We start from the raw sequence: 27,338 nt of genomic DNA on the forward strand, positions 1-27,338 counted from the left end.
GGCACCAAGAGGGGTTTGTACTTTCTGGGGCACCTGAGTCTAACCTGCTCCCAGCTCAGATTCCTGGTCCCACTCTGCTTCCCCACGCTCAGTACCAAGACAGGTCAAGCCCGGACTGTCCACTAGGTGCAGTCAACTCTTCTTGAAGAAATGACTCATTGTTACTTCTCCAGTGTACTCTTGGAAGGTTGAGCCTGGAGGGCGGGGGCGGGGGGGCGCTATTTAGATCCAGCAGTAGGTGCTGAGGCTGCAATTTGGGTCACCTGCACCCCACGTGGTCCTTGCCTTGCCGTTCTTCACCCTGGACTCTAGGGCCAACCCGCGGGTCTCCCGGGGGTACACTTCGTTCTGGGGAGCGCGTGGTCACATTAAAAAAAAAATTAAATAAACCGGAGGTCCACAGGGCGAGACTAAGATGCCCAGCAGGTCCGCAGGGGTGACCCGACACTGTCCAGACACCAGGGGTTTGAAAAAGAACCCCCCGGGGAGGGCGGGGGTGGAGGCGTCCCCTGCGCCCCGCTGGCTCGTGCGTCCCAGCACGGCGGGGAAGGGCGGCTGGGGACGGGTCCAGCCGCCGCAGCCCCGACCCTCGCCGCGGACCCGGGGGCCACCGCGCATCCCCGCCCGGGCGTCCGAAGGCGGAAGGCGCGCGGAGGAAGCGGAGGTGGGTGTCCCCGGGCGGGCGCCCCCCGAGCGGCGGGAGCACGCGGGCGCGCGGAGGGCGCGCGTCAGCCCCCGCCCCCGGGGGACCCCCCGCGCCCGGGGGAAGCCCCGCGCCGCGCGTCCGCGTCCGCCGCCGCCGCCGCCGCCGCTGCCGCCGCCCGGCCCCGTCCCTCCGCCTCCCCGAGGCCCGGGGCTGCCTCCTCGGGCCGCGCCGGGGCCGCCCCGCACTGCGCATGAGCGGGAGCCCGGCGAGCCCGTGAGAGGAGCCGCCGCCGCCGCCGCCGTCCATTCGCTGCGGAGCCGGAGGAGGAGGGGAGAGGCCTGGAGGACACCAACATGGTGAGGCACTGCGGCCGGCCGGCCGCCGCGCACCCCCGGCCCGGCCGGCCCCCGCGCCGCCGCCGCCCCGCGCCCCGCGGCCTCCCGCCCGCCGCCGCCGGGGCGCCGCTCCCCGCCGCTCGCCGCCTCCTGCGCCCCTTCCCGCCCGGGCGCCGCCGCTACGCGAGAGCCGAGGAGGCGGAGCGGCGCCGGGCCTAGTCGGGAGCCCCGGGGAGTTCGCGGCGCGGGAAGCGGCTCCCCCCGGCGCCCCTCGCCCGGGCCCGGCGCGGGTGGCGGGGCGGGCGGGCAGGCGGCGGGGGGGGGGGGAGCGTTGGGGCGGGGGGGAGGGGAGGGGAGGGGAGGGGAGGGGGGCAACGGCCCCGGCCGGCCCCCTCGCCGGCTCCATTGTGTCTGGCCGGGGAGCGGGGTCCGGGGTTCCGGGCGAGGAGCCTCCCCCCCGCCCGGCCGCCCGGGCTTCCCCCTCCGCCCGGCCCGCGGGGAGGAGAGACTTGGCGGCCGCGCGCCCTGCCCGGCGCCCCGCGCACCCCCAAGTCCGCCCGCAGTTGCGCCCGGGGCGGGGCGGCCGGCGCTGCCGCCCTGCATCCCCGCCGCCCGCGCTCCCGTGCCCCCGGGAGCGGGGAGTTGGGCCGGCCAGTTGGTGGAGGTTATATTTACCTCCCCTGCGAGCGGGCGGGCGGGCGGGCGGGCGAGGACGCGGCGCTTCGGGGGACGCGGGGGGGAAGGGGAGCGAGTGCGGAAGTGCAACCTGTTCTCGCCGCGAAACGTTGGAGAGCAGCGGACCGGCCACCTTTGGAGCACATATTTTATATGCTCGGGAGGCGGGAGGAGTGATGGCTTTAGGCTGCCGGCTAGAGACCATTTGTGATTTAAAACAAAAAGTTTGCCAAGTTATTTCCATATATATGTATGTATGTGCGTGTGTGTATATATATATATGTATGCATGTATAATATGTTGTTGTTGGGGGGCGGTGGGAGAACCACGACAAGCCTTGAAGAGCTGGCAGTCAAAGTTATCTGTTTACATTTTGGGCGATCATGTAACTGACTCTGGGCTCTTGTGTGTTTTCAGAACCGGTCGCTGGGCGTTAAGAGTTTTGAGTGCGAGCCGAGTTCGGTGCGGTTGCCGTGTGAATGGGCAGTCCGAATGCTCAGAGTTGTCCTTTGGCTCGGTGGAGTGCCACGAAGGCCACGCGGAGTGTCCGCGTGTCTGCCAAGGGAACGCACCCCCTGTCTCTGTTTTTCGTTGCTCTGCCTTCTGCTGAGTGACACTTAGCCGAAGCCTCCTGCTTGACAGTCCTTTGGTGGCACTTAGGAATCTGGGCTGTCTGTCGTGTGCCTCTTTATTCAAGACTTACCTGCTCTGGTAACTCGCATCGGTTTTTGCCGACTTGTAAGAAGACCTTGCCTAGAAGTACAGTGTTTGACTCGGTTACGACCCTGTTCAAAGATCCACCAGTGTCTAAGGTAGTGTCTGGTGGTTTCTGACAGCCATAGACAGACTCCTGAAGTTTCCAGACCCTTTGGCAAGTGTGATGAGTAACCGCTTGAAGCAATGAAATGTAACTCTCTGCTAAACATGCCGTGGAGAGCCCTGAATTTCATTCCGTTGGCAGTCACAGGCTCAGGGCATCCTCTAGGTTCCCAGGTCTGGATAAGGCGCCATACCTGGTCAGGAATTCAGAGTGTGTGCGGCCCACGGGGGGCCTTCGCTTGAATTGGCACTTGCAAAACTTCTCTCCTTTTATTGATAGAAAACAGCAAGTTTGGGGGATTTAGCCATAACTCATGTACTTAGACCTGTAGTGACATGATACCACTAACGTGCTCTCTAGCCAAACTTAGATCATGTCATTAGAATTTTCTTGATGTGCTGTTCCTGTGAGTTTAGAAAACACAGTTATCTCTAACCAAAGTTAGGCCATCAGAATTTTATACATTTTTTTAAGTTAATTGTTTCTTCATCCAATTTAGAGGCTAATATAAGTTGTGTGCCGTGTGTGTGTGTGTGTGTGTGTGTGTGTCCATGTGTGTGTCCCCGTCCCATTTCTAGGGCACTTAATTGTCAATTCTAAGGCCAACTTCCTTAAGACTATCTGAAATATTTTCTGTAAGGAAAAAACTTGTCTAGTTAATCCACCTGACAGATACACAGGAAAAAATAGATATATCTTCAAAATTGGACAGCATTCTTATTACTCTTGAAAACTTTTAAAAAGTGTTCCAGATTTTTAGGTTATTTTATTGTAAGATGACAGGATAGAATTTCATGATTTATAAAGTTTAGCATGAAGATTTTGTGACTCAGGATTTTTTATTAGATGTGGGAGAAGTATGTAGACACTAATCTAGTAGATTTTTATAGACTCAAAGCACCGTAGCATTTTTAGAACTTAAATGATTGCAAAAATTGTCTAATTTACTTCTCTTCCATTTTTCACAGAGGAAATCTAGAATTGAGGTTTTGAGGCTCAAATTTGCAAAATTGTTAGTTGCAGAAAGTTACTTGTTGGTTTAGTGTTTCATCCAGTGTTCCTGGTACACATAAGTGTTTTAAGTCACATGAAATTGGCTAAAAAATTGGCTGAAAATTCAACTCAAAACTATACTTGGGGAAAATCCAAGTGTTACTAAGATAACAAAATTTAGATTAGTGGATAATTGTATTAATTACTATGTTTTTAATGACTTTAAAAGATGTGGGGATTTTGAATTTATAGATTCTATGGGGTTGTTTAGGGGGTGGTGTTGTTTGGAGCTATACCTGGTGCTGGTCAGGGCATGTTCTTGGCTCTGTGCTCAGGACTTACTCCTGGTGTAGCTCTGAGGATCATATGTAGTGCCAGGTATTGAACTTAGGTCAGCATGTTAGGCAAGTGTCCTATTTGCTATACTACGTACAGCCCTGAATGTAAAGATTTTTTTCATTAATGTTAAGTTTATAGATTCAGTGAATGTAGGCTGTTCAAGTTTGTCTCTTGAGAACTTGTAGATATTCTTTTGCCTATCTACAACTAAATTAAAAGGCTTAATTCATATATATTTATACATGTATACACACACACATATATATATAAATCAGATCCTACTTAATGGTAGGCATTGTTCTAGGCACTGGGGATATGGATACATATGTTTCTATATGTATTCACTGAAAAGATAAAATATCTGGTGAGGGTTACATTTTACTAGGAAGTGACAGACACTTTTTTTTCTCTTTTTCCTGAGAAGGCAGTAAGAGCTATGGGAAAAGAGGAATGTTAAGGAGGGAAATTGGGAATGCTATGGAACAGTGGAGGTGAGAGGGCGGAATCCTGCCTGCACTGCTGATGGGGTGAATACTGAGCGAAAGCCACGCACAGAAAATGGTGAGCAATGGTCCGAGCCTGTGGCTGGAGTGGAGGGGGTAGTGTTGGAGACACGGGAGGTCTGAGCGGTCAGGAGTGGGTGCTGCACGGGTGCCAGGCTTTACTCGAAAAGAGATGGCAGGTCTCTGGAGGGTTCTGATTAGTACGACAAAACCTTGTCAATGCTCTCCCATACTGTTCTTATAGTTATTTTAAAAGCAGTTAAATTTTTTTCTCCCCCACCTGTGTTGGGGATAGGGTATACAGGGCTCCTCATGGCACCGTGCTTCTGGGGTCACTCCAGACAGTGCTGGGCGCATGTGCCAGGACCTGACCCTGGGCTCCCGCATGCAGAAGCTGTGCTGCAACCCTTTGGGCCATCTCCCTGGCCCTCCTAGAGTTTTAACAAATGGTATTATTACTGTAGTTTTCCTTCCCATGGAGCTTCATTGTACAGAGCCTTTTATTCTGTTGAAGATGACTGACCAGTACCCTATAAAAAACTAGTTGACCATCGTATTTACTTTTCCACTCTAGTTAATGAGAACAATACAACAAAACCTCTTTTATAGATTGCTTTTGAATATGTTGTATTTTATCATTTAATATGGAAAGCTGGACCTTTGGGAAGAAAAGATGTTAACCACTGGCCATTATAGTCAATTTACAACTCTTATTTAGTCTCTCCTTTGTCAGGTCTTAGTGTCTCTTTCATCTATTTATTTTAAGCGTGTTTATTTTAAATGGAGGCTAAACAATTTTAAATAGTTAGACCAAGGTAAAAAAACTAACATGTGGTAGAGTAGGAATTAAAAGTTCCTCTCATTCCGTATTATACAACTCATACTTAAAAAACCAGCAAGCACCCTTTCAGTATAGATGGAAATTTATTAGTTTCACTCTTGTTTCTTATCATATTAGGCCACATTGAAGAGTGACCTAGTTGTTTCTATCTCAGAATAAGTGATCTGTTGTAAACATTGAGGTAATTGAAAAATTAAAACCCTTTTGGTATGTGTAGTAAGAAAATTACAACATTGGGTCCTGAGTGATGGTACCACAGGTATGGTGCTTGCCTTGCATGTAATGGGTCCAGGTTAAATCCCTAGCACCACATAAGGTCTCTGGAGCCTGCCTAGGATTGATCCCTGAGCACTGCTGGGTGTGGCCCAAAAGCCAAAAAAAGAAAAAGTTTTAACATAAAATTGAACTCAGGTGGTAATGTCCTTCCCAGTTACCCTCATTAAAAAAAAAAAAAATTAAGACACCTGAGAGCTTTTACTTAGGTCACTGATGATGATCTTACAGGTTGAGTACAACATAATGAAAATCTGTGAGAAAGCTCCCTTTCAGTTTGAAGAGACATGATTTCAAATAGGGTTTAGGACTCCATGCTTTGTGGACATAAACAAGCTCGTGAGTAGTTTACAACACCTCCCACCCCAGAAAACGCAAAAACAGGAGAAAATACATCCTTCGATACTTAGATGAGTGCAGTTTACATAATTAGCATCCAGTCACTGGAAATGAGTAGGCTGCTTGTCTGCATTGTAAAGTTTTAAGAGATTTATCTTTGTTTTGTGTTTGGGCCCCAGCAGTGCTCAGGGGCCATTTCTGGCTGTTGCCCTGGTGACTCCCTATGATGCTGGGTATTTGAACTGGGGTGGGTCAGATACGAGGCAAACAACTTAGTCACTATATTATGTTTTCAACCCTAAGATACTTACTTTCATTTGTTTGCTTGTTTTGGCTTTGGGGCCACACTCGGCAATGTGCATGGGTTGCTTCTGGCTTTACACTCAGGGATCACTCCTGGCGGTGCTCAGGGGATGCTGGGGATCGAACCTGGTCACTGTGTGCAAGGCACACATCCTACCCACTGTACTATTGCTCTAACCCCTAAGATCTTTACTTTTTTTTTTTTTTTTTTTGCTTTTTGGGTTACAGCTGGCTGATGAACAGGGGTTACTCCTGGCTCTGCACTCAGGAATCAACCCTGGCGGTGCTCAGGGGACCATATGGGATGCTGGGAATTGAACCCAGTTGGCTGCATGCAAGGCAAATGCCCTACCCGCTGTGCTATCACTCCAGCCCCCAGGTCTTTACTTTTAAACAGTTCTTTTCTTAAAGAATTTTGTAGCATACACCTTTGAATCCCTTACCCTGAACACCGTGTTCTATAGCAGATCAGTTGCTTAAGCACATGGTCCATCCATTTGTAGGGGATCTTCATTTCAGTAAACATTTAGAGCGCTTATTTATTATTCATAGGATTCTAATATTTCTGGATTTTGGATTTGTATTAGATACCAGGTTTGGGAAGTAAGAGATTTCATTTTTTCAAGGAATCATTCTCTTTATGAAACTAATATTGCATGACTATGAAACTTTGAAAAAAAATCTTCATAGAATTTCTTTAAAATTTTTTTCTTTCCTCTGTAATTTTTCATACCTTGAGTTTTATTTAGAAAATAAGTCTATAAAGAGGAAAAGCAAATTTAAATTAGCTGTCATGATTGTGTTAGAAAATCAAAACAGTTTGGGAGAACTATTGAAATATGTTAGCTAACATATTTTAAGGTCCATACTATGTGTATTGTAGCACTGTCCTCCCTTGGTTGATTGATTTGTTCGAGCGGGCACCAGTAACATCTTCATTGTGAAACTTGCGGGCTGCTGAATTTCACTTTTCTGGGGGAGAAAATCTATTTGCAGGTTGTTATTAACTTGTCCCTGGACTGTTTGAACCAGCTTTATATAAAAGGATGAAGAAGAATGGGCTGTATTAATGGGTTTTTTTGGATACTATTGTCAAGAGTTGGACTGGAGCGATAGCACAGCGGGTAGGGTATTTGCCTTGCATGTGGCCAACCTGGGTTCGATTCCTATGCCCTTCTCGGAGAGCCCGGCAAGCTACTGTGAGAATATCCCGCCTGCATGGCAGAGCCCGGCAAGCTACCCGTGGTGTATTCGATATGCCAAAAACAGTAACAAGTCTCACAATAGAGACGTTACTGGTGCCTGCTCGAACAGATTGATGAACAACTGGACAACAGTGCAGTGCTAGTATGTATATTAACACAGTTGATCAGCTGTTAGTAAGAACAACTTTAGGTAAGACAGTCTTCTCTAAACCAGTCAAACGTTCCACTTAACAATGTACCAAAGTTGGAGGCCAGAGAGATTATGCCAAGGGCTGGAACACATGCTTTACATGTGAGTGCCCGGTGACTGTCCTGGCACTGCAAGGTCCCCTGAGCACCAGGCAGGAGAATAGCCCTCCCAGGACTGCTGAATGTGGGCACCCCCCACCCCCCTTCCAAACCAAACACACACCCAGATGGGATCTTACAAATAAATGTCCAGGAACTTTTTTTTTTAAGGTGAATCGCAATTGTATAGAAATATCAGTACAATAATGTGGGAGTCTGTTGTTTCTCAATGGACTTAGCAATATACTACTGCCTCTTAAAAATGGTTTACCTGCCAAAGTGCAGTAAGTCTTCAAATGGATAATACCAAGGATAGGCCTAAGTATAAGTTATTATTCTACAGATTATAACTTAAAAACTTGAAAACTTTTCTGGTTTTGTATGTATTTGAAATTGTACACATTTGCGCTTTTTTTTTTTTTAACAATATTGTACGTGTGTTTGTATTTTCTCGGGGTTTCAAGCCTTTTCATTGGAAAAGACAATAACTTTTACTGCTTCCGTAATTTCCACCCCCCTACATTTTAAAACTAGATTTTTAACCCAACCTTTAAATAATATACTACTATAAAAAATATAGTAAACAAGAATACTCTCATTTTTCTTCTTGTAGAATTACTTAAAAATAACCCATCATTTTCTTCCTTTAAAACCCTTAAAGGGGGGCTGGAGCGATAGCACAGTGGGTAGGGCGTTTGCCTTGCACGCGGCCGACCCGGGTTCAAATCCCAGCATCCCATATGGTCCCCTGAGCATGGCCAGGGGTGATTCCTGAGTGCAGAGCCAGGAGTAACTCCTGTGCATCGCCAGGTGTGACCCAAAAAGCAAAAAAAAAAAAAAAAAAAAAAAAAAGTAAAACCCTTAAAGGGAAATTCCTGTCTTTTTAAGTTAGGTTATGAGGGAAAACTTAATGGACAATTTTTAGTCAGAATACAGACTGTTTACATTTGGAATGGGGAAAAGTCAAATTTTCTATTAAAAATAGGTGAAATATTTTTATTGCTCACACCTTTCCATTTTTTTCCTCCAGTGCACACAAAATTTGAGGTTGTACTTTCATTTGTTCTATTTTCCTTTTAACTTACTGGCTGTGTCTAATAAATGGAAAGGCTGGTTGCCTTGAAGCCAGGCACCAGAATTTCTCATTTCTAGCCCCACTAATTGAGCTTTGGAGGCGTGTTAAAACCTTGCAGAATTAATGAGTAGATCACTAGCATAAGTATTGGCACACAGTAGGATCTCAGGTATTGGCTACCAGTGCTTCTTCTTTTAACCAGTTATGTAAATTTATTTTTCCTCCTCTGGAGTATTGTCTTTTCCTCTTGGACTTGCAAAGGAGTCTTTTATTATATGCTTGTTGTAGTTTTAAGAGTTTAACCTGAATTAATTTATCTAGCCATCACACTATTTATAGGTGAAGAAATTGAAGCACACAGAGATTAAGTAATTTTCCCAAAGTCACACAGCAATTAAGAGGCACATGTGGGATTAAAATCCTGCCAGTCTGGCTTGAGAGTCTGCATTCATTACTAATCACGCACTCTTCACTAATAATGTACTTGCTGCCGCTGGTTCTGTCCAGGTAGGTAGAGGGGAAGAGGCTCTCTAGCTGCACCTGCCTGTATTCTTGTCTAGCTTTCCTGCTGAACTTTTGCCCCTAGGTGAAAGTATCCTTTTAAGAGTAGGTAGTCTTGTTAGTTGAATTGATTTTTCCTACACTTTTGACCTCAAACCTACAGTTTATGGGAAGGTCTTTTATAGATGAGTTGGTTTGGAGTATTGGTAACATTTGGCTCTATGTGCTGACTACTATGTAGCTAACGTGGAAAGTATGACTTTTCTGTACTAAAACGAGCTCTTTAGGTTTTGAAGTTAAACCGTTAATCATATAAATATGAGAACTAACATAGCTTTTAGTAATAATTATGGGTGATTCTTACAGTGTTTTGATTCTGAAAACATTGCCTTTTGTGAGCTAGATAAGTCAAATCCTGATATAACTAGAATTGAAGCAGAAAATTAATTCCTTTAAAACCATCAAGGTCTTAATGTCTGCTTCTTTTTGTTCATACAAAATTTGAAACCAGCATTGAGAATACGAAAAACAGAATAGGTTTTGTCCAAAATTTTTGCTTTGAAAATATCACTTATTATTTGTATTATAAAGTTTTGGACTTAATAAACCCCCTCTTCATTGTTTATTGTTGCTTTATTTGAGGGACATGCTAGAACTACTTTTCTTTTTACTCTTTTTGGTTCTTGGGCCACACTTGGCTGTGCTCAGGCCTTAGTACTGACGCTGTACTCAGGGGTCACTCTTGGTGGAACTCTAGACCATATGGGCTGTTGGGAAACGAACTCAGGTCAGCTGTGGGCAAGGCAAGCACCCTACCTCCTGTACTAAGTTCTCCCCAGCCCTACAGGAGGAATTTTGAAACATGATGTACTTCTTAAAAAAAAAAACCAACAAACTCTATCCTTTTTGATTTTCCACTCTTATTACAATATACTTGTTCAGTGGAAAAATATACTTGACTATAGAATACTTAGCTACATCAAAGAATTAGACGTTTTTTTCCCCCAGATAAACTTTTATTGGAAATGTCAGTCTTCTTGAGTGAACTAGTGCTACTTATAAGTATTAAATAGTATGTATGTATTTATTTTTATTTTTTATTTTTACATTTTTGAATGAATCACTGAGAAACAGTCACAGACTTACAAACTCTTGCTTACGTTTCAATCATACACTGATCGAGCGCCCATCCCTCCACCAGTGCCCATGCACCACCAATGTTCCCAGCATCCCTTCAGCCACTCCAACCCTCTCCCCCACTGCCTCTGTAGCAGGCACAGTCCCTTTTACTCTCTCTCTCCTTTTGGGTGTTGTGGTTTGCAGTGCAGGTATTAAGTGGCCATCATGTTCTGTCTATAGTCTACTTTCAGCACATGCATCTCCCATCCCAAGGGGTCCCCCAAGCACCCTTTACTTGGTGGTCACTTCTCTCTCTGAGCTGCCTTTTCCCCCAGCATGTGAGGCAGGCTTCCAAGCTGTGGAGCAAACTTCCTGGTCCTTATTTCTACTATACTTGGGTTAAACAGTATGTATTTGTAACCAGATTTTTTATTTTGGAAAGATTAGCAAGTACTTGTTACTGGCTAGATTATGGTAGTATTTCTGAATTAGATAGATTGTCAAATTGACTTAAGTGCAATTTTGTTAAGTTGTAATTAACTTTCTATTATAAGACAGTTTCCCTTTCCTGTAGTATCCCTTTCTTTCTCTTGCTCCCCTTCCTCCTCTCTCCTAGGTATATTTTTTTTTGAGGTGGGTGCTAGAAATAAAAATACTCAGTGTGTTCTCTGCTTTATGCAGTTTTTATACTAGTACAGGATTTCCTAGAAAACTTGTGGTACCTAATTTGGGTATTGGTTGTATTGCTAATCTTAATGACCAGTCTAGTTTGTTTCTTTTAAATAAGCCTTAAAGTAAAGGCTTATTTAAATACTCCATTTATGTGCTTGAATCATTTTTTATGGTTTTTTTTTTCCTCTTAGGAAGCTCCCTACAGGGTTTGCTGTAGAAATAGAGAAAATTCATATTTTTTCTTCCACCTGTTTTTAGATTCATAGTCATGCCCCCTGGAAAATGATTCTTTGATGACTAGATACTCTTTTTCTTTTTAAAAGTTAATAAAATTGGGGGCTGGAGCAATAGCACAGCGGGTAGGTTGTTTACCTTGCACGCAGCCGACCGGGGTTCGATTCCCAGCATCCCATATGGTCCCTTGAGCACCGCCAGGGGTAGTTCCTGAGTGCAGAGCCAGGATTTACCCAAAAAAGCAAAAAAAAAAAAATTAATAAAATTAATAAAAATGTAAACCTTTGGTACATACTTCAAAATCTGAACACCTTGACTGGTGCCCCTTTGTGGTCTAGGGGAAAAACAGTTTAGTGTTAATTCTTAGACTTGAGGAAAGGCAGGCATGTGGAGCATACTCCAGGTTTCCTTCACATCAGCGTTAGCTCACAGAGTTGAGTGTATCTGTAATAGGAGAGCAAGTGTTAAGATTTCCTCTAGGCAGAGGGAGGGTAAAATCTACATTATAATATATAAAGGGAGAGTACTTACTAGACCTGGTAGGATACCACTTAGCCTTGCAGCAACCTCTACTATCAGCTTTCTGTCCAGTATCACTCAGGTATTTTATTTTTTGTTGTTCTTGGGCCATACCCAGCTGTGCTTTGGGTTTACTCCTGGCTCTGCACTCTGGGATCTCTCCTTGTGGTGACCGGGGATGGAATCCAGGTTGGTTGCATGCAAGGCAAGCACCTTACCCTTTGTAGGTTAAAGGGTTCTCTCTGGAAGGTGTCACTCTTTTATCCTTTTGGAAACGGGTAGCTGCAGCCCCTTTTCTTATCTATATTATTAGCAGTGTTCTGTAAATTTAAGCCAATTAAAATAGTTCATACTTAACACTATATAGATATTTATGACATACTTAAAAATATGAAGTGAGGGGGCTGGAGTGATAGCACAGTGGGTAGGGCGTTTGCCTTGCACGCGGCCGACCCGGGTTCGATTCCCAGCATCCTATATGGTTCCCTGAGCACCGCCAGGGTAATTCCTGAGCACAGAGCCAGGAGTAACCCCCTGTGCATCAGCCGGGTGTGACCCAAAAAGCAAAAAGTGAGATAATTCACTTGTATAGTTTAGTTTGGCCTGTATTCCCCATTTCCTATTTTCTTACTCTCATACAGGAAGTCTTCAGTAGAGTGACTGGCTCTTTTAGACTTGCTGGAGTGACAAATTGTGTATGCTGCCCGCCCCCACCCCCAACGTTTATTCATGTTTTTTAGGAACTAGAGCACTGGATTTAATACTGAGTAATAAAATAATCCTGATTGTTTTGCTTCCTTAACTTTGAGAAGAATGAAGGGAAAGTTATTAAAAGAAAACAAACCCGGGGTAATTCTAAAGAAATTTTTAGGATGTGGCCTGTGGTTGATATATTTCTAGGTTAAAATCCAGTACTTTCTGTATCATTAAATAGTAGTCTTGAAGATCATGATGACCCTCAGATACTTTTCTGTTTTTCAGAGACGGATTAAAACATAGCTCAATATTCTGTATCTTTCAAGCAATAAAGGAATCTAATTTTAGAAATAGTTTTCAGTAGCAAAAGTTGAGATCAAAGTGGTTTCCTTTCCTATGAAGTAGTAACTTGCGAGTTGCCCCTGATGGTGCTCAGGGGACTCTGGTGCCAAGGACCAAACTCAGGGCTCCCACTTGTGAAGCATCTACTCCAGCCCTTCAAATCACCTCCCCAGCTCTGAAATGTTTTTCTACGGGGAGCTCTTTGGTAATGGAGAGATGTCCAGTAAAGGGATCATGAGGTGTTTGCTGTGCAATGGTTCAGCAGGATTTTAGTGAAGTAGGAGGTTGGTGATCTTATAATTTCTTAGTTTTAATAAACATGTTGAGACTTTAAAGTCTGTGATCCTAAGCCATAACATATTTACAGAGATCCTACTAATATACCTTATACCTGCCATAAGGTTGCAAGGCATCAGTATTTTTCATATTGCAGGACATAGGGTTGGTCTTCAGACTTGATTTTGCAAAGTTTCATTTTTGGGTTGTGATCGAATTATTTCTCTCCTTGATAGTTTTTTTCTTGAAAACGTCATAGAGTTTATAAATAGTGTATGGTGGGGTTGGAGTGATAGTATACAGATAAGGCAGTTGTCATGTGTGCATATGACCTGGGTTCCAGCCCTGGCACCCTATACCCCCCCACCGCCCCTCTTTCTCCCCCCAGGTGAAAAACAGAATCCTATTAAAATTTTTCTTGTAAAATACTTGTTCATATTTTACTGCTTCCAGTTTGTGTGAAAGTACAAGGAAATTTTCTTGATAATTATCTTTGTTACTGAAAACCTTCAAGAGAAGTATTGGATATTCATACGGTTACCTTCTCACTGAAAGTAACAAGAAAACAGATGGGGTGTTGTAATGTGAGACCTGTACCTTACATTCTTTATCCTAATAATACACAAACACCTGCTAATCTCACTGTTCCCTAGGGTTATTTGAATTTTCTGACTGGCTAGATTATACCATGTTTCTCAGCACTATTATATGCATCCTTTTAGATCTTTGTGCTTGGCCAAAAGTCAAGGTATTGACAGTAGCCATGCTTTCTGTGCAGTAGTTACACGTCTTCTGATGATGCATTGTGAGGGGAAGTGCAGAGTGCTTGAACTCCCTTTGCCTCTATCCTAGTGTTTTTCGCCCAAAATTTGTGGCTTAGATTTTAAATCTTTTGGTTTTGTTTTTGGGCCACACTCTGCTAAGTCCAGGGTTTACTCCTGGCTCTGCGCTCAGGTATCACTCTTGGCAGGCTTGGGGGACCATGTGCTGGTAGTCCCAGAGATTGAATCTGGGTCTCAGCATGCAAGGCTGCTGCAAGCACCTTACTCACACTTCGACTCTGGCTTCGATTTTTATGAAATGCATCTTTCTGATTAAAAATAAAAAATAAGCCTTGAACTAAATAAAATGTTTTATAAGGCAAAAATATTGCTAAGAATAATGAGTCAGCCATATAGAAATACTTAGTTTTCTGTGATTTTACATAGTTTCAGTTTATTTTCTGATTTCAATAGAACAAGTTGAAATCATCGCAGAAGGATAAAGTTCGTCAGTTTATGATCTTCACACAGTCTAGTGAAAAAACAGCAGTAAGTTGTCTGTCTCAAAATGACTGGAAGTTAGATGTTGCAACAGACAATTTTTTCCAAAATCCTGAACTTTATATACGAGAGAGTGTAAAAGGATCACTGGACAGGAAGAAGTTAGAACAACTATACAATAGATACAAAGGTGAGTGTCTGCACATAACTAAATATTTTGTACCAGATTTCTAAAGTTAAATGTTTCTTGTGGGAAATAAAATGAAAGTGTAAATGGGATGGATGTGTCCTGCACAGCTCTGTACATCTTAAAATTGCTTTATGTGATCTGAAAGAAAAATATTTTAACATTTTTTCTTAGCCTGTTTATCTCCATCTTTTAACTCTCTGATGGGCCAGTTTAAGTCTTTCTTATTCTTTTGAGAAACAGTAATTAATAGCTTGATCCTTTCATGTACACTGTTTATTTAGAAATGTATGTTGGAGTTTCTTTTTAAGACTTTTCCAAAATTGGAATTATATTTCATTTATGTTCAGAAGTCAAGGGTTGTTAGAAAATCCATTTGACAATATATGTGATTGTGGTTTGTGGTTCTATTTGTCCTTTTCTCCTTGTTTTTGTCTTTTTTCTTTTTTGCTGTCAGGAATAAATGTTTATGGCTTGGTTTATTTAATTTTTAATATTTAGATTAGGGCTGTCATTGAAAATACATATAATTGAAATGATTGCTGTGGTGAAATGAAAAAATTTTAGGGGAGGGCACAGCCAGTGGTCGAAGGTAGACCCCACAGTGCTTGGGGGGCCGAGGGGTGCCGGGGCTTGAACTCGGGCTTTTGTACACAGCGTGTTCCCTCCAGCCCTTGGTGCTATCTTCCTAGCCCCAAAGGAACTTTTTTTTTTTTTTAATGTGGCTTTGGGGCCACACCAAATTGTTCTCAGCGTTTACTCCTTACTCTGTGCTAGGATAACTCCTGGTAGGGCTTAGAGTGCTGGGGATTGTGTGGCCCCAGGATTGAGCTGGATTGGCTGTGTGTAAGATGGGCACTTTACCTGCTATACTGTGTTTCTAGCCCCCAGTGAACTTTTTTTTTTTCTTTTTGGTCTAACCTGGCGATGCACAGGGGTCACTCCTGGCTCTGTACTCAGGAATTACCCCTGACGGTGCTCAGGGGACCATATGGGATGCTGGGAATTGAACCCAGGTCGGCCGTGTGCAAGGCAAATGCCCTACCCGCTGTGCTATGGCTCCAGCCTCACCCCCAGTGAACTTTTAAGAAAAATGTTTTTGTGGCCATAAAGATACCACAAAGGTTAAGGTGCTTGCATGCAGTTGACCCCAATTAGATTCCCGGTACTCCTGAGCACTGCAAAGTGTGACCCAAACCCCTACCTCATACATTTTTGGTAGATCACACTTAATTTTGAATGTTTACTTAAAATGTGGATAAAAATGGTCAGTAAAAATCCTTTATTTCAGTAAAGGGATGTCTTGATTTTCTGAATGTGTGAATATAGGACTTTCTCACATGAAGTAAGCCCTGAGCAATACCCCGTGTAGCCGAAAAGGAAAAAAAAAATCAGGTGCCCATCTGCATATACCTTTCTAGTCTTAAGGATTTTGGTGATAGTGTGGCCTTAAATTATAAGGGAATGTGTCTGTTACAATTTGTATGTGATCATTTATATTTTAAGGAAATATAAAGTATTTATATTTTTCACTTTAGGGAATAACAAAGTTGGGCACTAAATTAATATTGCATCATGGTTTGTTTTAAAGATCCTCAAGATGAAAATAAAATTGGAATAGATGGTATTCAGCAGTTCTGTGATGACCTGGCACTCGATCCAGCCAGCATTAGCGTGTTGATAATTGCATGGAAGTTCAGAGCAGCAACTCAGTGCGAATTCTCCAAACAGGAGTTTATGGATGGCATGACAGAGTTAGGGTGAGTATATAATTACCAGGGAAAATTTGGTACAGTTGCACCACATTTGATAGGATTCAAAGTAGGAGGCAGCCAATCTTGGAGGGAAATATTAGTTTTTACAGATATGTATATCTGTTACTATTTTTGGCATATCGAATATGCCACTGGGAACTTGCCAGGCTCTGTGTGTGGGCAAGATACTCTCGGTAGCTTGTCTGGCTCTCCAAGAAGGACGGAGGAATCGAACCCGGGTTGGCTGCATGCAAGGCAGACTCTCTACCGAGGCTCTGCGTGCGGGCGAGATAACTCTCGGTAGCTTGTCGGGCTCCCCAAGAGGGATGGAGGAGTCGAACCTGGGTCGGCTGTGTGCACGCCTTACCCACTGTGCTAACAACAAGTCTTACAATGGAGACATTACTGGTGCCCGCTAAAGCAAATCGATGAACAACGGGACAACAGTGCTACATATATATCTGTAAAAAATAATGTTAAAGGTTGAGCTACAAGGCTTGAGCACACCACGCTCAACCTTTAACAACATGTTAGTGGTCTCTTAGAGAAGGGCTTAATGGCCTGGGTGAAGTACAACAATCTCCACACTCTTTCCTCTAAGGATACTTTTTAGTAGCATTTTCAGCATTTTTCCACAGCAATACAGAATATGTTATTTTGGTTCTGCTTTGGGGCAGGGATTGGGGTGCGGGGTGGAAACATCTGAAATGTGGTGGCGGGAACGTAATGGTTGGGATTGCTGTCTGAATATGAAATGTAAACAAATTTTGTGAACTATTTTATAAAATAAACATTTAAAAATTAAAAAAAATTGGTACATTATTGTGAAAGTTACTTGGGAACTGAATCATATTTTGAAATTTTAAATGTAAATTAAAAAAAATCCACCAAACCACAGACTTTGGAGTGAAGAGAAATGGACTCACGTTCTAGTTTCTTTCTATTATTATTAAGTTTCCATGACTTGTCAGGTATCTGTGGCCGGCTTTATGTGTTACACAGCAAATATATTTATTTATTTATGAAAAACCTTTTTGTTATGCTGGTGATTAAATACAGGTCTCACATTTGTGTTCTACTACTGAGCCATATTCCTAGCCCCATGCACATTATAGTTTCACTTGTTTGTTCCTAGTTTTTTTTAAAAAAAAGCATTAAAAATTAGTGGTATTAAAATTATTATTATACTTTCAATGTTACTATGCTTTAATTTTAACATGGATAAATAAAATGAGAAAACTTGGATTATGAACAAACTTTGAATTTATAAAAAAAAACCTCTTAGGATTTGAAATCTTGAAAATTACTACACGCTTTTTGTTCAGTTGAACCTTGGCAGATTAGCTAAATGTCTTGAGATAGATTGGAAAGTCAGTGGGTAAAGATGAATTCTTTAATTTTTGATACTTAAATGAGGTTTCAAGAATATTTACGGATATGTAGCCGTTTGCCCGCTTTGTTTTTAGTGGGTGACTGTCCAGTGATAGCTAACACTTTTGAACATTTATTTTAGAAACTCTGCTAAGTTTTAGAGATGAAGGAAACTGAAGTACAGAGAAATAAGAGAATTAGAAAATGTTAGAGACAGAGGAATATGGCTGTATTTAATATACATGTGTCACTACTGCCAGGAGTGATCCCTGAGTGCAGAGCCCAGGAATAGACCCTGACACCCACTGAGTATGTATATACCCGCAATATATTCATGGGGGTACGTGCACACACACACACACACACACACACACACACAAACACACACACCCTCTCCCCTGCATACACACACACACACACACCCTCCCCACCTGCATATACACACACACACACACACACCCTCTCCCCTGCATACACACACACATACACACACACCCTCCCCACCTGCATACACACACACACACACACACACACCCATCCTTCCCCCTTGCATACTGCCATGTAATGGGGCCCCTGGGTTTAATTCCCAGCATACACAAATTACTCCCTCCACCCATCCTTCCCCCTACAAAACATAATATTAGAGCCAGGATTTGAATTCAGTAATTTAGAGCCTGAGTATTTTTTATTTTGAACTAAAAACTAGCCAATTTCTTACTTTACTATTCAAAATTGATGTAGCATTGGTTTACAAGAGTCCGTGTACTTAAGTATAAGGGGTACATTGTAACTCTTGCCAGACCACATCTACCACCCAAGTGCCCATGTTCCTCCGCCATGGTACACAGGGCCCTTCAGCCCTCTTGTCCATTCTTGGTAATCTCCTTGTCATCAGAGCCTGGAAAATGCCCATTTCCTTTGAAACAATCTTTAAATTTATCCCCCTTGCCCTCCCCTCTTAAAGACAAAAATATTACGTATAGGAGAGAGAATCAGAGCCAAGGGACATTGTAATTCAGTAGGGTCCAAATAAAACACAAAAACTCATTTAAACGAGAAAGTAAAAATGTTGTTTTTATCATGTTGAGAGAACGGAAGAAAGCCCGAAGGTCTAATATTAGGGTGTAATTGTGAAAATCTGCTATGACCCCTTGTGGCTGAGGGAAATGAGTAGAGAAGAAATCTAGAACGTGAAGAAAGAAGAAGGGGTATCTGCTGCAGGACTGTGATTCCGGCTTCTCCTGCCACAAAGAAACGGACCAGGAGTGTGGAGCCATATGGGCCTTGACACTGCAGGCGGGCGCTCCTGGGCCCCCCGTTTGGAAACTTGCCCTTTGCTGAAAACTAGCTGAAGGAAAGTTCCTTCTTCCTCTTGAAGTCTTTATTGCCCTCTATTGGTGGAACCTATAACATTGATCCAGCTTTCAAGAAAAATGAAATCTCATATCTTGGAGTCTACTAGACAGCGCCACAGAGCATTAATTAAAAAATTAATAGACACCAATTAACAACAGGCCTGACACTATGTTCTGCAGTGAAAGCCCATAGCTCTCAACTTGCTGAAATTTTCTATGGTAGCATAATTTTTTCATTAGAATTCTTTATTTTTTATTTGAAACTTGAGTTTTTTTTAACTAAAATGCTTGATGAACTTCCAAATAAAGATTTTTGATTTGTTAATCCCAGAAGGTGCTATATAAAGAAGATAAAATAAAAGCAGTAATGATTTTGAGGAAAAGAAGCATGATTGGCTTATGAAGGCATTAAGAACTACACTGTTTGTACTTGAGGGTTTTTAGGTAGAAAGTAAAATGTGGTATTCAGACCCTTTCAATTCCTTAAAGTTAAGTGCTTTTTAAATAAAGGGAAAAAAGTGTAATCATCATTTGGCATTTCATTCAGACAGGGGAGAGGTGAACCTAGCTAGAATACTTTGATATTTGGGCCATACCCGGTGGTGCTCAGGGGTTACTCCTGGATCTGCTCTCAAGAAACCACTCCTGGTAGGCTCGGGGGGACCATATGGGATGCTGGGGTCAAACTTGGGTTTGACCATATGCAGGACAAATTGGACATGTGCAAGGCAAGTGCCCTACCTGCTGTGCTATCATATCACTCCAGCCGCAATACTTTGTACTTTATACTTTGTATATTACGATGTAAATTTTTAAGAGGAATGCTTTCTGACCTAATAAGAGACTATTTTTGGAAATTAGACATATGATTTGCTGCTGTGTAAAGAGTATCAATTATGGTTTAAGGGGATGATTATGTTGATTGCTATACTTTCTCATCAGTTCTCTGCAGCTTACATTTGCAGTTCCTGTGTATTGATAGTCCGGTGAATAAAGTCATTAAAAGTGACAGACTAGTTTAAAAGTAGTGATTTCTAACATTTAATCATCACAGGCCTTCTCTTCGCATGGTTCTGTAATATGAAAAAGACGATTTTGCAACTAACTTTTGAAAAAAATTTTATAAAATAAATACAAGTTGTGATAGAAGTTAAGTTCTTAATTTGTAATGAAAGGTTTTTTTTTATATATTTAAATTTACAATGTAGATGTGACAGCATAGAAAAACTAAAGTCCCAGTTACCCAAGATGGAGCAAGAATTGAAAGAACCAGGACGATTTAAGGATTTTTACCAGTTTACTTTTAATTTTGCAAAGAATCCAGGACAAAAAGGATTAGGTAAGAATTTTTAAAAATTATATTTTATGTTTGATATACTTCAATTATATTGACGTTATGGTTTTGTGATGGAAAATCATTTTCAGGATGAAAACCATTGAGAAGCATGAACCTATCTATTCAATTTAAGGATACCCTGAAAAGCACATGTGAATCCCTTTTATTACTTTTTTTAAGGTGCCCAATTCAAAAAATAGTTAAAATTTTATGTATATTTGTTAGGTCAGATAAATCTGGTTTTAGTTATGATTCATTTGGAACTTAATAAAGAATAGGAATGATTGTCAGGGCTGGGGAGATAACTCAAGTTGAGCCAGTAGCATGTGTGAAGCTCTAAGTTTGGTCCCCAGCCCAGGTTTCCCCGCCCATGTTTTCTCCGAGCACCCCTGGGTGTGGCCCACAGCGGGACAAAAAGGAATGGTCATCACTTATAGTTGTACCAGGACTAACTTCTGTTACCAGTCAGCAGATGAATAAATTATACTGCATGTAGTAACTATGCTTTGGGGATGGCTTGGTGACATGGAGTGGAAGCTTCATTCAGAGTGTCATTTGCAGTTGACTCACAAAGAAAAGCTAGTAGCAGATAATTCGAAAAAACGGTCCATGAGAGTTTTAGATAAAAGGTGTAAAAACACACAAACAGGGATGATTGGGAAGGCCTTCTGGGGCTAGCTGTAGGGTGTAAATGAAAGGATTTGGTGTTAACTGGGCAAGAGAGAATAAAAGTTGTGAAGAGTAGGCCACAGCTTCAGACCTAAGCCTGACTGCTTTGTAGGAGAAAGCAAAATCTGATTTGATCATAGTGCAAATGCTTGCTCGGATATTAAATTGGACTTACCGGTGATCCCTACTTTAAAATAGGACAGAAAAGCTTGGAGTTGGAGACATATAGGGATTTTGATGATGGCAGTAACTTTTATGATTAAAAATTGAACCTCTCTGTGCTTGGCGAGGGCGTTTGCCTTGCACACAGCCGACCCGGGTACGATTCCTCCATCTCTCTCAGAGAGCCCCACCTGCATGGCAGAGCCTGGCAAGCTCTCCGTGGTGTATTCAATATGCCAAAAACAGTAACAAGTCTCACGATGGAGACGTTACTGGTGCCCGCTTGAGCAAATTGATGAACAATGGGACGACTGTGACAGTGACAGTGATTTAATGTTTAACACTTTAGACATACTCACTTTCATTCATTACTTCACCACCTGCTGTGTACCAGATACAGAGTATCTGAGTGCTAGCCTTATTTTGCAGGTGAAGAAACTGAGTCATGTAAAGTTTAAATATCTTGCCCAGGGAGGAAAGCAATTTTTTTAAAAAAGATTTTGTGGTTGAAGAGACTAATCGGAGTTTCCTATCATCATCATCACTATCATCCCCTTGCTCATCAATTTGCTTGAGCGGGCGCCAGTAACGTCTCCATTGTGAGACTTGTTACTGTTTTTGGCATATCGAATACTCTACCGGTAGCTTGTCAGGCTCTGCTGTGCGGGTGGGATACTCTTGGTAGTTTGCCAGGCTCTCTGAGAGGGATGGAGGAATCGAACCCGAGTTGGCAAATGCCTACCTGCTGTATTATCGCTCCAGTTCTATGCCAGTCATTTTTTGTTTTATATGTAGGTTGAAGAAGCATCGAGTAGAGGATTATGTGAATAGGCAATGGATTTATGAAGGGATTGAAAGCTGGAGAGGAAGGGATGCTTGTACAATATTTGCGTTGAAGAATTGGCTTAAAGCATGATTAAATGTGGGACCCTGGGCGAGAGCTCAGTGGTCAGAGGCACAGGCCATGCATGCATAGGGGCCAGAATTCACTCAGCCCTGAATTCGTCCTTGAGCACCTGCTGGGTGGCTGGAGTGGCCCCAGGCATGACCAGGTCCAGGTAGCACCACATTGCTGGACCGCTAAGCATTGAACGGACTGACATGGTGCCATGTACCGCTGGGAGTCACCCCTAAACCGAGCCCACTGTATCCCTTAGAAATGACTGTGTGTGACTGAACTGATGAAAGGCTTACAAAATATTCATTGAGCAATGTCTAAATTAAGAAGCTTGCTTTTCAACTGATTTCAATTCAGGGCCAGGTTTTATTTTTACAGGAAATTTTTTTTATTTTGCTGGCCAGATTCTCTAGACTACCTAGGTTAGTTTTCTCTATTTTTCTCACGGTGATCATGCATTAATTGTACCATTTTTTTTTTCTTGTTTGTTCATTCCATAAAAATTTGTCTTTAAATTTATGTGTATATACTAAAATGTTGTATTTTATATAATGCTTTATATTTTGACAAAATTAAATGTGATTCTATGAGAACGTTTTCTAATATCAAATGTTGACTTAAAGGGCTGAATGTGTTACCTCTTTAATGGAGTACAAAAATGACATTTTCAGGTTACTAACAGGTTTGATAATGAATCATGGTTTTCCTTATTTGAGGTGTAAATAAAGCAAAATTAACTTTTTATAGTTTTTGGACATAGTAGTATGATAACAAATCAGAGCTTTAGATTGGAGGAAAATTAAGTAAAACATTTTAAAGGTATCTTTTTTGTAATGTGAAGAGTTCTGGAGCGTGGTTGTCGTGTCTGTGTATCCTCTGCTACTGAGCTGTGTGCTGAGGTGGTGCGGGCACCGGGCTCCAGCTCAGACAGGGGTGGGAAACACGCCCAGTGTGAGGCCTGGCTGTGCAGTCCCTGGGACTGAGAAAAAGTGAAGGTGGCAAATTTTGTTTTATATATATTTAACCACCGTTTATGAAGAACTTTTAAAAGCCACGCAACACCATAGAATATACAACAATTTAAGGTAAAACACAGACTACACAGACTTCAGTTCACAGTACGGAGAGGTATGCCAGAGATAAGTAGGAAGTGAAGGGAAGGAAGCCGGAGGAGAGGCATACGGCACTCTTTCTACTTTCTCTTCTCCATGTTTCTATAAACATGAAAATAGAAAAAGCCTTGACTTAAAAAAATAAAAGAGAAACCTTTATTTGGCATTGGTGTGAAGTATCAGCAAATAGAATGACTTGTTTAAAGATGTTAGAAAAGAAAAATCTATGGCCTTTTTACGGGGTCACAGAACTCTTAAAGTACATTAGTTAGCAGAAAGGAGTTGGAAGACCATAGGGAGGAGGGGGTGGCACGGATTGGCAGAGCGTGACAGTGACTGCACTGTGTTTATAAGTAGCCATGCCAGTTGTGAGATCTAGTGGTTTCCATATTTTCTAATGCCTCCAAGGGACTCGGGATAGGGTGCTTCCTCCACATCGCCTGCTTCAGCCACCTGACATTCCTGACGTCTTCTGAATCTTGCATTTGAAAGGAGTTTAAAAGTCGCCTGTGAAATCAGACTCATGTAGAATAGACTTCACTTTAGAGCACACGGGACTGGGCACATTGTGTTGAGAAGAGGCCCATTCTTACCGCAGTACTGTCAGATCGCGTGGTGATACTATCTTTGTGTTCATAGCTCCTACCATTGCTTTTATTTATCCTCTACCTAGAGGATGTTAAATTATTTTTAAAATACTATCACTTTTTAGGGCTGGAGAGATAATACAGCAGGTAAGGCGCCTGACCACTCCCAGAAATGATTCCTGAACACAGATCCGAATACTGCTGATTATTCAGGGAGTTGTCCCTGGAGGTGCTCAAGGGACTCTGTGGTGTTTGGGCTCAAGTCTGGCCTTCCTGAGTGCAAAGCAGTCTGTTGAGCTGGCTTTCTGGCCCAGGTACTCTCAGCTCCCCAGTGCTCCTGCCACCCTCCAGTCACCACTGCAGTTACTTCATAATATTGCAGTAATTTCATTGTTCATTTGAGGAAAACCTTATTGTTATTACTGTCTTTCTAGAATACATTTCATTTCTCGGTTTTCTTAAACTAGATGTCTTGAAACCAAACAGTATCTCTGTATCCACAGTGTGGCCCCTTAATTTGTGTGTGTGTGTGTGTGTGTGTGTGTGTGTGTGTGTGAGAGAGAGAGAGAGAGAGAGAGAGAGAGAGAGAGAGAGAGAGAGAGAGAGAGAGAGAGAGAGAGAGAGAGAGAGAGATTGTTTATTAGTTTGGCTTGAATTTACATTTGTCAGCTGCCAGTATGCTATCTTTAGGATATATATTTAATAAAGTTTAGTTCTAAACTTTATTAAACTAGGGTCTGCAGCTTATTTTCTTGTGAATGTATTTTGATAGACTTTTACACTGTGCCATCAGTTTAACATTTGTTAGAGTTTTAGAAATTTTTGAATATTATTTAGAAATTTATATTTAGAAATTTATGGCGGTTTTGATAAATATTTTTATCCATTTGGCTTTCATAATCCTTTGAGTTAAGTGAAAGGGCCTTTTCCATCATAAAGATAAAAATGAGGAGACTTGGTGGTTAGAGAAAACTTGTTAAGATCACAAAAGCTGAGTTTGTAGATCTAGAGTTCAGTCTTAGACCTTACACTGCATTCTTCCTTCTTTTTAACAATATTATGCTAATTGTAACTATTTCTGAGAAAATGTCTTCCTCTCTGTGAGTTACATGCTCTTAAGAGCCTTTTGGAGCCAACTCCCCAGCTCCTTAATTGCTTTTGAGCCAACTTCCCAGCTCAGTTGATCATGTTTTATGAAATCTTGGGGTTTCAAGTTCAAATGCTGTGTTGATTATTTTTGAAAGAATATTGCTAGGATTGTTACCTCTCTCTTCATTTGCAATGTTCCTAAAGAGAGTGATGTCACTTAATCCAGGTGGTGGGTGCATTGCTAGCCTTGGGTGCATTTGAGCAAGTGCTTCGTTTACTGAAAGAAGATAGATTTCAGGGGGTGCAATGAGTGAATTTTTTTTGGAGGGAGGTTCTCTCCAAATGAGTTTGGGAACCTCTCCAAGAACTTTTGGATTCATTTTGCAAGAATCTCCCTTTTAGTACAATGTATCATTTATTCTGCTACTGTTGCTTATTGTTATTTCTTTCTGAATTTATTCTTCCATTTCTGCTTTAGTTCATAAACATTAAAAATTATTTAAAATGAATAGTAAGAACTCATACTATTTACCAAGCAGTTGTCTAAATGTTTTGTGTAATATCTCCTTTAGTACTTATTATAACCTTTGAGGGTAGATATTATTGTTATCTTTATTTAAATGGAATTACAAATATAAATTTTGTCGTACAAGGTCACTGAACTAGTGGTGGAGTTTGAGTTTAAGAGGCTAAACTGTTAAGTAACCGCTCTAGGTGTTTTTATCACTCAGCCATTTCTGTCTAAAGGGCAGTTATTCTTATGTTGTGGCAATTGGCATTCTATCTCAGTACAACTTAATCTTAAGTGTTTTGGCTTTTAATCATAGGTTTTGTTTTGTATTATTTTTTTTACTTTAGTCCTCTTTTATTCAAAAACTGCTTACTCAAAACATGGAATCAGGAGCATTTTAAGTCTGTGTGAGTTGCAAGATCTTAAACCTTTTGAACCTTGAAGAATAAATATACATTTTCAAGGTCAGATGAAAAAGAAGCTATCTCAAATGTGGAGAGATTAGCAAATTCATTTGCTTAGAGATGAGAGACAGCAGTTTTGAGAAAGTGCAAGTAAATAATTTGATTAGAAGAGTAAATTTTATCTAAAGGAACTAGGAAATCATTTCAGATAAAAATTTTGAGTAGACTTTTTAAAAAAGTTGTTTCAGGATCACAACAAAATTAAACAGAAGACACAGAAATTTCCCATAATATCCCTACCCTCACAGATAGATAGCTTTTTCCATTATCAATACTGCTCATATAATAATATATTTGTTATGTTAAGTGTGCAGTGACATAACAGTATCTCCGAAAGTTCATAGTTAGGGTTTGTGTTTATTACAGGAATTGAACTTAGGTCTCGTGTGTATGCTCTCTGCTGATGACCTAGCCTAGGTTCTGTTGTTGTATACTTGATGGGTGTAATGATCTGTATCCTCCATTAAGCATCTTAGAGAAATTTTACTGCCTGAAAAATCCTCTTGTGTTCTGCCTAGTCTTTCTTTACTTTCTCCTAACCCCTAGCAATGGTTGATCTTTTTAAGATTTCCACTTTCGCACTATCCCTAGTTGGAATCATATAACTAGCCTTTGTAGATTGACTTCTTTTAGTTGCTGATATTAATATACATTTGTTTCCTGCATGTCTTTTTATGCCTTGATAGTTTTTTACACCAAATAATAATCTAATACCTAGATGTATTATAGTTTATACACATTCACCTACTAAAGGATATCTTTGCTGTCTCCAGGTTTTGGTAGTTATGAGTTAAACAGATATAAACACCATAAGCAGGTTTTTGCATGGACCTAAGTTTCTGTTTCTGTTGCATGAATACCAGGGAGCATGATTGTTGGATTTAAATGGCAAGAATCTAAAGTGGCTGTACATTTTGCATTTCCACCAGCAGTTAAGTGAGAACTCCTATTTGTTTACATCCTTACCAACGTTTGGTGGAGTTTTTTTTGATTTTGGTCTTTCTGAAAGGGGTATTAGAAGTATTTCATTATTTTAATTGTTGAAGAACTTTAGTGTAGAAATGACCTTGAATTAACTTCCTGAAAGATCTATTTGAAAGCATTTTGATTCTTTAAAAAGAATAGAGGCAGAACTAGTGGAAGAGAGGGAATTAGCTGAGCATTTACCATGGTAATTTAGCTAGGCGCGAAGAGGACCCTAACCTAGGTACTGTGGGAGAAATTTTAAAATGCTTAAGCTAAAATGAGAGAGCCTTCAATGGAAATACTTGGTGAAGAAGAAAGGAGTTTCTTTAGTGATTCTGTTATGCTTTGTTTTGGGGCCACACCCAGTGGTGCTTAGGGCTTACTCCACTCTGCACTCAGGGAGCACTCCTGACTGGAATCAAGGGACTGAATGCAGGTCAGCCCTGGGCGAGGCAAGCAAGTGCTCTGCCTGTTATTTCAACAGCTTCTCTTAGTGATTTCTGACTCCCCTAGAGCATTTGTAAAATAGTGTGGGTGTGAGAGGGGAGAGGGAGGGGGGAAGGAGAGAGAGAGGGAGAGGGAGAAGGGAGGGAGAGAGAGAATGAATAATGAATTTTGGTT

The 27,338-nt window shown here is 41.7% G+C and overlaps 1 protein-coding gene across 4 annotated transcripts in view; it reads left to right on the top strand.

The window, feature by feature from the left end:
• The first annotated feature begins 641 nt into the window (after positions 1 to 641).
• Positions 642 to 27,338, top strand: part of DCUN1D1 (defective in cullin neddylation 1 domain containing 1) — a 35,286-nt gene continuing 8,589 nt past the window's right edge. The window contains exons 1-5 of one of the 4 annotated variants that reach the window (XM_055127114.1): positions 1,720 to 1,906; positions 4,233 to 4,369; positions 14,230 to 14,446; positions 16,035 to 16,203; positions 20,132 to 20,262. In XM_055127114.1, the coding sequence (XP_054983089.1) occupies positions 4,367 to 4,369; positions 14,230 to 14,446; positions 16,035 to 16,203; positions 20,132 to 20,262 (520 nt within the window). In that variant the 5' untranslated portion in view covers positions 1,720 to 1,906; positions 4,233 to 4,366. Of the gene's footprint in view, positions 665 to 845; positions 1,003 to 1,719; positions 4,370 to 14,229; positions 14,447 to 16,034; positions 16,204 to 20,131; positions 20,263 to 27,338 lie in introns of those variants that run through there. The other 3 variants (XM_055127115.1, XM_055127112.1, XM_055127113.1) reach the window with 3 other exon arrangements.

This window comes from Sorex araneus, chromosome 2 (assembly GCF_027595985.1).
Source record: "Sorex araneus isolate mSorAra2 chromosome 2, mSorAra2.pri, whole genome shotgun sequence".
Lineage (NCBI taxonomy): Eukaryota > Metazoa > Chordata > Mammalia > Eulipotyphla > Soricidae > Sorex > Sorex araneus.